This window comes from Budorcas taxicolor, chromosome 4 (assembly GCF_023091745.1).
Source record: "Budorcas taxicolor isolate Tak-1 chromosome 4, Takin1.1, whole genome shotgun sequence".
Classification (NCBI taxonomy): Eukaryota; Metazoa; Chordata; class Mammalia; order Artiodactyla; family Bovidae; genus Budorcas; species Budorcas taxicolor.
In genome coordinates, this window is record NC_068913.1 from 53,429,238 (window position 1) to 53,441,596 (window position 12,359).

The 12,359-nt window shown below is 35.4% G+C and overlaps 1 protein-coding gene across 1 annotated transcript in view; it reads right to left on the reverse strand.

Annotated features, from left to right (window-relative positions):
- Positions 1-12,359, reverse strand: part of CAPZA2 (capping actin protein of muscle Z-line subunit alpha 2) — a 57,321-nt gene that overhangs the window by 5,658 nt on the left and 39,304 nt on the right. The window contains exons 5-7 of the mRNA XM_052638379.1: positions 8,091-8,297; positions 6,573-6,652; positions 1,665-1,743 (exon numbers count right to left, since the gene is read on the reverse strand). Of these exons, the coding sequence (XP_052494339.1) occupies positions 1,665-1,743; positions 6,573-6,652; positions 8,091-8,297 (366 nt within the window). The remainder of the gene's footprint in view (positions 1-1,664; positions 1,744-6,572; positions 6,653-8,090; positions 8,298-12,359) is intronic.

Consider the following 12,359-nt stretch of genomic DNA (forward strand, 5'->3'; position numbering starts at 1 on the left):
TAAGCTTAGAGAAGAGTATACTTTAGAAAGGCCTACAGGTACCTAGGACCGGCATGTGTGAGTTTGAAGAGGAAGAGGAGTGGCTGATAGAATACACAGTTAGGGGACAAGACAACAGCAGGCCTTGTATGCTATGCAGTATTGTCTGGAATATCTAATAGGGGAATGTACCAATAAAATGGTTTCCAGTGACAAGTAACATATCCAGATTTAAATTTTAAAAAAAATCACCTTTCTGATGGCAGTGTAAAAAAACAGACTGTGTGCATTAATTGCTCAGTCGTGTCTGACTCTGCGACCCCATGGACTGCAGCCTGCCAAGCTCCTCTGTCCACGGCATTCTCCAGGCAAGACTATTGGAGTGGGTTGCCATTCCCTTCTCCAAGCGATCTTTTCAATCCAGGGACTAAACCCAGGTCTCTTGCATTGCAGGCACATTCTTTACCATCTGAGCCACCAGGGAAGCCCTAAAATGGATTAGGCGATGACAAAGGCTCCAGCAAATCAACAAAACAATGTAAACATTATATGCTAGGCATCATGTTAAGTGTTGAAGATAGCACCAGACAATCCTTATTCTTAACAAGCTTTAGCCCAACAGGAGCACCATCTCAGAAATTATGCAGGTGAGAGCTACTGAGGTCTGACTGAAGGAAAGAATAATGTCAACAATAACAGGTAACATTCATTAACACTTTATGTCTGGCTCTGTTCTAACCACTTTGCCCATATTAACTCATTTTCAAACTGTATGAGCTATTCCATTATTGCTATTTTTCTTCCTTTTTTTTTTCTTAGCTGATGAGGAAATAAAAGTTTAAATGACTTCCTGATGTTACTCAACTGACAGAGCTGGGGATTCAAACTCAGGCAATCTGGTTTCAGAATCCATGTTCATAACTTCTATTCTCTAGCCCTTAAGGGACAGTTACATCAAGACATAAACGTAATAGGACATAAGACTAGAAATAATATATTCTGGAGTCAAATGATACAGCAGTGTGTTTCATCCAACTTTATTCCTTTATGGCTCTTAGCATAATACCTTTCATGATAGTTTCATGATATAATAAATGTTACTGTATAAATAAGTGAACCAAGAAAAGACCAGTCAGTATTTCTCCGTAACTTATTTAATAATATTTATATTCAAATACTCTTAGTTATTAGATTTCTTCTACATACACATTTGAGCTTACATTGAGTCAGTTCTAGTGGGTTTCACATAAGTGAAATATGAGTACAGAAGATACTTGAGATATATGTCACAGGTACATGTATTAATATACATACTTATACATCTACACACACACATATATTAATATTATACTTCATTCAACTCCACCCCAATTTTAAAGAACAGAACAACTCAACTCAGAAGATGCTTGGATGACCAAATTGTATGAAGAGCAGACCAAATGGCAGCATCTAGTTTTAGCTATGTTTTCAGAGTCTGCCAACCACCCCTGTAGAGTTCTGATGACTAGGGAATGAACTGCAAGGTTATTTAAAAGATAAAATCAGCACTACTTTTTTTCCCCATTACCTCTGAACAAAGATCTGGGAAAGAAATAGCTACTGAGTACTATGAAAATATAAACATATGCATTAGTTGCTTCTCTGCTCAGAATCATCAGACATCAGCAAACTAATTTATTTCATACCTGAATTTTCAAGATGCCAACCACTTGAGTGGTTGAAGAAGTGATTGTAAACTTCCACTCTGACCTCCAACGACCATTCCTTAAAAATAAAAACAGCAGCTGTAAATAAGGTAGGGAAAATAATTTGAATAAATTTTAAATTATTTAAATTCCAGACTTAAATTTACGCTACATAATGACAGAGTGTGGGGGATGGATGATGTATATTCGTTTTTTTAATCACTGAAATATTCAAAAGAATCAAGAGGTTAAGTTTAGTTATAAGCTACATTTAATTTAATCTTCACCTGACTGATAAGGATCTACATAATGGATGCAATTTCAGAATTTAAGGCTTAAAATACAGTTCAAAACTACATCAGTTTTCTCAATTATGCCTTAATTAAGAAAAAACTGAATAAATATTCAGATTATCAAGGGCTTTCACAAGTTTACCATCCACTGAATGATACTAAGTACCATAGTTTTAAAAGAATGGATGGCAGTTCAACATTCTTAGGGAGATTTTGATATGTGGAAAGAGAAGGGTTATAAGCATCAGATTTTTTTTCTTTCCTATTTTAGATTTAGTTTCCAAATAACAGGTACAACATCCTCCTCCTAGATTTCAAAATGATTTTTGGTATAAAAATTGGTACAGATTAATGGTAGGAAACTGCGACATTACAAACAAGCAACAAGCATGTTATTTATTTTTGTCTCTCAGATAACGGGTTTTATTTTTTCCTGACAGCTTTTTCGTAGCAACTTCTTTGCTTTCAACTTCTATTTTCTCTTTGCATACTAAAGATGTATCCATATGTAAACTTAACAGTTCTTTTTTTAAACAATATGTAAATACTCACAGAGCTAATGGTTCACTATACTGGCTTTGCTACAGAATTATTTCTGGGTTCCCTTCAGTAGTCTTGCAATCTGACCAATCACAAAAACCTACAGTATGATAGTACTCTCAAACCTAAAATCAACACTTATTTGAGAAGTACTATAATTAGAACAAAGCATATGTTCTACAAAATAAAAGAACTTTATACCATGTTCTGATTTTGAGTGACTCAATTCAGTCATTTTGGAAAAAGAATTTAGATCTATTCATTTTTATTTCACGATTCCAAAAGAGGTTATTCCTTTTATCTAGGTATTTGTATCAACAACTAGTGAGGTCTAAGCATACACAATTCTGATTTATAATGGCAATATGCACATATCACCACTGATTATGAAAAGGAAGAAAAAAAAATTCCAAATCAAGCAATGGTACCACTTTGAGAGCTGTTTCAAAAGATCCTTCCAAAGCCATTAAGATCTTCACGACCAAGATAATCACAATGGTGTGATCACTCACCTAGAGCCAGACATCCTGGAATGTGAAGTCAAGTGGGCCTTAGAAAGCATCACTACCAACAAAGCTAGTGGAGGTGATGGAGTTCCAGTTGAGTTATTTCAAATCCTGAAAGATGATGCTGTGAAAGTGCTGCACTCAATATGCCAACACATTTGGGAAACTCAGCAGTGGCCACAGGACTGGAAAAGGTCAGTTTTCATTCCAATCCCAAAGAAAGGCAATGCCAAAGAACGCTCAAACTACCACACAATTGCACTCATCTCACATGCTAGTAAAGTAATGCTCAAAATTCTCCAAGCCAGGCTTCAGCAGTATGTGAACCGTGAACTTCCAGATGTTCACGCTGGTTTTAGAAAAGGCAGAGGAACCAGAGATCAAACTGCCAACATCCGCTGGATCATGGAAAAAGCAAGAGAGTTCCAGAAAAACATTTACTTCTGCTTTATTGACTATGCCAAAGCCTTTGGCTGTGTGGATCACAATAAACTGTGGAAAATTCTGAAAGAGATGGGAATACCAGACCATCTGACCTGTCTCTTGAGAAACCTATATGCAGGTCAGGAAGCAACAGTTAGAACTGGACATGGAGCAACAGACTGGTTCCAAATAGGAAAAGGAGTATGTCAAGGCGGTATATTGTCACCCTGCTTATTTAATTTATATGCAGAGTACATCATGAGAAATGCTGGGCTGGAGGAAACACAAGCTGGAATCAAGAGTGCCGGAAGAAATATCAATAACCCCAGATATGCAGATGACACCACTCTTATGGCAGAGAGTGAAGAGGAACTAAAAAGCCTCTTGATGAAAGTGAAAGAGGAGAGTGAAAAAGTTGGCTTAAAGTTCAACATTCAGAAAACTAAGATCATGGCATCCGGTCCCATCACTTCATGGGAAATAGATGGGGAAACAGTGGAAACAGTGTCAGACTTTATCTTTTTGGGCTCCAAAATCACTGCAGATGGTGATTACAGCCATGAAATTAAAAGACGCTTACTCCTTGGAAGAGAAGTTATGACCAACCTAGATAGCATATTGAAACGCAGAGACATTACTTTGCCAACAAAGGTCTGTCTAGTCAAGGCTATGGTTTTTCCAGTGGTCATGTAGGGATGTGAGAATCTGACTGTGAAGAAAGCTGAGCACTGAAGAACTGATGCTTTTGAACTGTGGTATTGGAGAAGACTCTTGAGAGTCCCTTGGACTGCAAGGAGATCCACCAGTCCATTCTAAAGGATATCAGTCCTGGGTGTTCTTTGGAAGGAATGATGCTAAAGCTGAAACTCCAGTACTTTGGCCACCTCATGTGAAGAGTTGACTCATTGGAAAAGACTCTGATGCTGGGAGGGATTGGGGGCAGGAGAAGAAGGGGACGACAGAGGATGAGATGGCTGGATGGCATCACCGACTCGATGGACGTGAGTCTGAGTGAACTCCGGGAGATGGTGATGGACAGGGAGGCCTGGAGAGCTGCGATTCACGGGGTCGCAAAGAGTCGGACATGACTGGGTGACTGAACTGAACTGAACTGAACAGTATATTGCACTGTGTAGACAGTGCCCTTTCATCAATGGAGTAAACAGCCAAGATTTCTTAGCCTTTGCTTATATTCTTCCCTTCTCTTCTATTAATGCTTTAATTACAAATGTGAATTTATTCAACAACCATTTATTAAGCCCCCAATACTGCTGGATGTTAGCAAAACAGTAGAGACCAAGAAAAGAATATCTCTAGCGAAATCTAAGAAATGTCCATGACTAGAATCTTCTGATTTTTATTCTATCTGTATCTGAGGTGGACTGAAGTAATTTCATTGTACCAAAATATTTAGATTTTAGTGAGGATATTGCGATATGTGATGTCTAGTACTTTAGAATGTAATATAAACTTATCTTTTCCAAAAAGTGGAAGTGATTTTATTTTAGCTTCAATAATATAATGTTCACAGTGGTTTAGAAAAAAATTTAGATAGATATGTGAAGTGAAAAAGACTAGAAAATTCAAGAACATCGTTTTAATTTTATATATGTTGACACAAACTGTATTTCTGAAAACTAGCAAGTTTACTATAAACTAGTAACTTTACTATAACATCTCTCAATATATTTTAAACTAAAACTGAGTAATGAGTCCAAATCTCAACAAGACTGCTTTCATTGTAAGTATCCTGGCACAAAGAGCATAAATTAATAGTGATTTTGTGAAGATTTATTTCTTAAGATACCAGTAAATCAATGCGACAAGTTTTTAGGCCTAAAATGGACAAAATACATTTATATTAAGGCCATACAAGTAAGTTAATACAACAGAACTTTTAGGAAACTTCAGCTTGTCAAGAAGGCATATATCTACAAATTGAATTGATTTTCCTTCAGTGATAACGGATCTGTTTTCCTCCAAATGTTCCTGTAACCTTACATTTATTTCTGTGATGGTTAAGCAGTAGAGCAACCTTGGACCACAGATAAAACTGATCCACAGGGGTTACTGATACATGCTATTGGACCTTAAACACACCACCAACCAACTTGGCTAACAAGTCAAAGACTAAAATACTTCAGGTAAATACTATAAGCATACTTACTCTGAGGGCTTAGCATGTAGTATCAAAAAATGGGGATAAAAGTAAAGATTTCATTCAATTTCGAACTTACAAAGTCTTGGAGGGCCACAGAATTTTATAATAGGAGAGATCTAAGAAACAGGATTGTCTAGAATAAAAAGGCCCAACAACTTGATTAATAAAGGTCTAATATGAATAGGACTTCCTGGTGGCTCAGACGGTAAAGTGTCTGCCCATAATGCAGGAGATCAGGGTTTGATCCCTGGGTCGGGAAGATCTTCTGAAGCAGGAAATGGCAACCCACTCCAGTATTCTTGCCTGGGAAATTCCATGGATGGAGGTGCCTGGTAGGCTACAGTCCATGGAGTCACTCAATCGGACATGACTGAGTAACTTCATTTCCACTTTCAAGATGAGTAGGGAAAACCAGTATTTTGGATAGCTGGACTTGTACAAGGCATAATCAAATGATCTGTACAAAAATTATAAGGTATGATTGTAATTTGCCTCACTGTACAAAACATGTCATTATTTCCTCATATTGGCTAACCAGACATAAAGCAATCCATATGAAAAATCTACTTCAGAGTCATTAAAGTTCACACACAAAAATGATCATCCTTCACTTTATTAAGTATCTCTGTCTTCCTCCCCCATGTTAGGTCTCATTCAGGAACAACCCCTTCTCAGAATGAACATATGGGCCTGCCAACTGGTTGCTCTTAGGCACACATGTTCCCTTAGAATGCTGCTTGCTACTCTAAAAAATACTCCTCCCTCTCCCACCTTTTTTTCACTGAGTGTCAACAGATTTACCGCTACCTTTAAATGACTGGGTGGATTAGAGAGCAGGTATTTCTCTCATATCAAAAGGCTGAAGTTTTATACTGTACTGTTCTTGGTCAATCATACAAAAACAAGGTATAGGCCTAATCAATAAAGCAAGAACTACAAAGAATATAAGCAATGTCATAATTCCCCAAAACAAAATTTAACTTACCAAAAGTTTTTTGCTTGAAACTGATGGCTTTCTATGCATGCAATAATGGTTTGCTGTCCATCTATTTTTTTACCATATACCTTATTGGTAAAGAAAATAAACACAAGAGTGAATTTAGGGCCACAGAATGTCCAACTTTAAACATCTATAAAATACTGAAAACTGTATAGAACTGTGCCAAGAACATATGAAAGAATACAAAGTAGGTCATCACTCCAATATAGCAGCTAGGAAAACAAGTACTTATACACTGAATCACAGATTCTTAGCGAATCATAAAATAGCTCATAATTGATGAAGTACAACTTATTGGGAAAAAACTAACTGTACTCTCATATGTTCAAAAATATTTCACAATCTCGGGGTTGTCATTTCTCTAGACATTTAAAATAAAAAAGTACTGAGACTGAAGTGAGAAAATTAATTTACTTATAACTGAGAAAGTTCACTAAGAGAATGCCTGTAATGGGTTGATGTTTTAATATTTCATCTCTTGCCAACTGTTTTAAAAGTAATGGATAATTTGTATCTTTCAATCCTCTGGGGATAAGTGAGGACTCTAACTCAACCATACCACCTTATCCTCGAGTTATTCTTCCAAAAGAATCCTAGTCAACACGCTTATAACTGAAAGAACCTATATGGTACTTCAGGTCATGGTGCTATACTTTTCAATTACTGAGAGTTAGATACTTAAGGGAACCATATGAATTTCTGTTCTAACCAGGCATCTTCTAAGAGTGAAATGGGGTGGCTATTGTTATAATAACAAAGTTGGGACAGAAGGTATAAACCAAGATGTACAGTCTTCTTAGATTGATAGGCAGAGGCCAGGTTCACAGAGCCTTGAAAGCCATGTCCAGAAGTCTGGACTCTTTCTGAAGTGCAATGCAAAATCTTTGAAGAATTTTAAGGAGGAGATTTTCATAATTTGATTTGCGTTTCAGAAGATCATTGGTTATGGAGAAGATCACAGAAGCACAAATGTAGGGGACTAAAAAGCATACCAGGTACAATTTTATGAAAGAAAAAAAAGTACTCCTACTTTCTATCATATTTTATCCTGAAAATAAAAAGTAGGTTAAATCTATGAAAAAAAACCACATTAAAAATATAAGAAATTTGGTTATAAAACACACGAGGAGAAGATTTCACTTCCAATAATTTTGTTTAAGATCTTGTAATTTAATGAAAAGAAGTTTGCTGTAAACTGATGGAGATGAGTCATGAACATGAGATTAAAGAATCTCATCATATCATGTTCCTCTAACCAATATATGAGAATTACTACTTGGATTTAATTCAAGGTACAACCATTTTTCCATTTTTAATGATTACAATAGATTTACTATTTAAAGTTTCTTGAAAAAACTAGTAAACATTCTCAGAAGTATTTACTTAAAAAAATATTGTTACTAAATGTCTATTCTGTAAGTTACTATAAATTTCAAGATATTACAAAAACACTTGTCATATTTACAAAGGACAAAAGATAAAAGTGCACACTGGATGACTCACAGTGCAGACTCCATTCGGATAATGTTCTTTTACATAAGCTCGTAGAGCAGTTTCTACTGAAGTTCTCCATGATTCAATTGCATTTTCTGCTTCATATGGTCTTGGATCAGTTGCTTCCTTTCTTAAGTGATCAAATTTGAAAGAGATTCTGTTTTTTGGATCCAAAAACTTTCCATTTCCCAAGTCACCATGTTCTGTTATCAGTACCTTCGATGATGCAAAGAATTTAGGAAAAAAAAAAAAATCTTTTTAAATAGTACTTAAATACTGTCATACTAATATACATTCCTTAAGCTTTTTCTTTAAAACTATAATTCTACTCCAATCAATTGATCTAACCATATGGCATAACTAAAATACTTCAAATTATTAGACTATAAAGATAGTGAGGGTGGTCTTATTCAGTTTACATCAGTGGATCTCATTTTCTCCCAGTATAACATCCAGCTACCCAGCTGGGGGAAAAAATTCATCTTCTAATATCCTGCTGGAGTCAGGTTTGGTTTGGTTTTGGAGACCTATGAACAGGTTACTATTTTTATGATCAGTCTCCAGTTCCTCAAAACTAAGGAACTGGTAATAACCTTTAATGAGGCTACCAAGGAATGATTTTAATCCAGTTAGAATCCTCTTCAGTATGTCCTACATTACTCCTGGGGCCACAATTTCACCTACTGTTGAGTGCCTGCTGCTTGTTTTTAGTAAGCTAATCACTGACAGCTGTTTTCAGTTGACTTTTGAATTTAAAAAAAGTAATTTCTTCATTTATGTATATATTCCTTCATATATGCATAAATTTGATACTTTATGCTTTAAAACTTTCACTCTTTCTTTCCCATGCAACTCTCCCAATACTTGACTCCATACCTATACCAGGACTCCCCCAGCCCTCTGAAATAAATTATGCAAACGTTTTAAGTTTTTTCCAGTCATGTTATTCTACAGATACAGATAAATACACACACATACACACATTGAGGGGTTTTATTTGGTCACTGTTCTATGAAAAAGGAATGAAAATGCACACATACTTTTCTGCACGTGGTTCTTTTCAACATCAATGCCTTACAGAAATCCTTCAAAGTCAACTGGAAAACTGTTCACCATTCTTTTAAATGGTTGCATACTATCCCTTGATACAGATACAATGTAATTTATTGGGCCATTCCACTATGTTGGACCATCTCTTTATTTCCAGGTTGTTTTCTTTTGGGGGGGGGAGGATCAAGCACATTAAAAATGTTGTAGTATTATTGTATATATAACATGCTAATGTTTCTATTTCCACTGGATGCTTCTATTTCTCTTAGATTCTCAGCAGTGAGAACAGTAGGTAAAGTCTATATTTTTAATTTTTAACACATAATTCAATTGCTTTCTGAAAAAAAAGCTGTGATAATCTATATTTCTAAGAACAATAAATGAGATGTTTCCCTGCATATTATCACCATCAACAAGCACAGAGTTCTTGTCTTCAGTCTGATGAGCATAAAATATATCTCATTAGTTTAATTATATTTCTCTGGCTAAGTCCAAATATCTCCAAGTTTGTGGACCAATTTTTCTTCTGTGAGTTAAGTACCTTTTAATATTTTTCATCTGAGTGGTTTTTTCTTATTAATTTGCAAGTTTCCTTTATTTACAGTGATTTGTTTTATTCTACAGTTAAAATAATTGATAAGCAGCAAAATGCTCGTCTTTTCTTTTACAGTTTCTAGGTTTCCAGTCTTCAGATGGTTTCCCTTGCCCTTAAACTACACATGTAGATGCTTTCCTCCGAAAATTCTAGTCATTTTACAAATCTTTAATCCACTTGATGTTCATTTGTATACATAGTTGATAGAAATCAGTTGTACCAATACCCTTTATACCCGTCCAAATTATAACCTTGTTATGTATAAAAATATTCATTTAATTCTGAACTTGATACGCTGCTCTCCTGATCTGCTTGTCTGCACAATATCACTCTGCTATGACTTTACACTGGCTATAAAGCATTTTCTGCTATCAAGCGATACAACTGTCTCTCACCACCTTAAAAAACATTTTTCTAAGTGTTTTCTCAAGCATGGTTTTCATATAAAGTTTATGAAAATTTTGACCAATTAAAAAAACTATCAGGATTCAAATCAAATTGCATTAAATTCATATTTTAGTTTTTATATAATTTAACTTTCTACTTTAAAATGGAATTCACTATGCTTTTCTATTTGCTCAGAAACTATTTTATGTTTTTCAAGAAGATATCCATCACTTTCTTCACAATCCCACGCACTTCCTGTTAAGGTTTATGTTAGTATTTGTTGTTTGGTCACTAAGCCATGTCTGACTCTCTGCAACCCACAAGGCCTCTCTATCCATGGGACTCCCCAGTCAAGAATACTGGAGTGGGTTATTTCCTTCTCCAGGGGATCTTCCCAACCCAGGGAACAAACCCAGGTCTCCTGAATTGGTAGGCAGATTCTTTACTGCTGAGCCACCAGTGAAGTCCCATGTTCAGTATTAACACTATTTAAAATGAAACCTCTCCCCCTCCAATTATTTCTAGTGTAAAGTCCCTACTTGCCACAATAGAGGAAAGTTAATGCATTTTGTATACTTACCTTAAATTCAGCCATCTCACAAAATTCTTTTAAGTCTAATAGGTTCTTTTGACTGGGAGGTTAATTTATGGGAGTTTCTCACTACTTCTTAATATAAAAATCATGTCACCTAAGAGTTCTCTCTGCTTCAAAAGCTTTAAGAGTTCTCATTCTCTTGTCTTATCTGCGACCCTCCCATTTATGATACATAATGATGGTGACAAGCTGGCATATCTAGATAGTTTTCTATTTCACATTAAGTGAAGTCGCTCAGTCGTGTCCAACTCTTTGCGACCCCAAGGACTGTAGCCTTCCAGGCTCCTCTGTCCATGGGATTTTCCAGGCAATAGTACTGGAGTGGATTGCCATTTCCTTCTCCAGAGGATCTTCCTGACCCAGGGATCGAACCCAGGTCTCCCACATTATAGACAGACGCTTTACCGTCTGAGCCGCTAGGGAAGTCAATACTACTGTTTTTTATTAAACAGCCTATTATATTTAAGAGGTTCTCTTCTACCTCTGTTTTACACAGGGTTTTTGTAATGAGGATCAGCTGCTGGATTTTTCAAACACCTTTTCACTGTCCTTTGATATATCAGAAGACTTGTTGGCTAATTGATAGAGCCATATATTGTCTTGGAACCACTCCTACTTTCCATAATAAATTCCATTTCGTCTCGGCATATCATTCTTCTGATATACTTCTGGGTTCTATTTGTCAATATTTAAAAAGTTCTGAAATCTACAGTCATATGTCATATGAGAGATTAGTGTAGTGTGCTTTTTTGTTTTATATTTATTAGGTTTAAGTATTAAAATTATGATAGGTTCATAAAACAAATTTGAGAGCTATCCAACATTTTAAAAATATGCACTCCCTGGATCTAGCCAATCTTTTAGGGATTTACCTCAACATAACAATGGTCCGTGTGCTCAGAGGTATAATGAGGTTCAGCACAGTACTGTTTATAACAGTTAAAAAAGCAAACCCAAAATCTCCCAACGGGGAAAGAAAAACTAACAGCTTTATAAAATGAAACCCACTATAAGCCTCTATATATACATGTGTGTATTTACACACATGCATAAATCTATTTGTCTTCCTATCTACCTATCCAGATTTACCTTTTCCCTTCAGTTATAAGTCATCTTCTGTTTAGTCTCTCTGTTTCCCCTGTAACTAGGGGACCACATATTACATAATGCCAAATGCAAGCTTTAATTAGCCACTGAGACTTTTACTACTTTCTGTTGTGTTTTATCTACGAGCTCCTTCTATAAATTGTGCCTCATGCAAGCATAATATGAATATAACTACTGTTCAATTATTAGTAACTTTAAACCAAAAAATGAAAAATAAGAATGCTAGTGATTTTTTGTGGCTTTTCTTTGCTTAGCAATTCCAACTTGCACTTTGGAAACAAAAGATTTAATAATTACTAAATGCTAAGTTACTCACATGAACAACTGTAGAATTCCAGAGTAACCAAATTATGACATAAATCTTACTAATATATATTCTAGATTTTGGATTAACATAGGATTGATTTTTTTCCCTATAAAAAATAATAAGGTATATTTAAAGCAATTATCTTAAAAAAGCTTAAAATAATTATATTTGAGTATTTCTAAAAGGGACTTTTTGCTAATAGCATTATTGGTCTCAATAAAAGAAACTACATTTTCA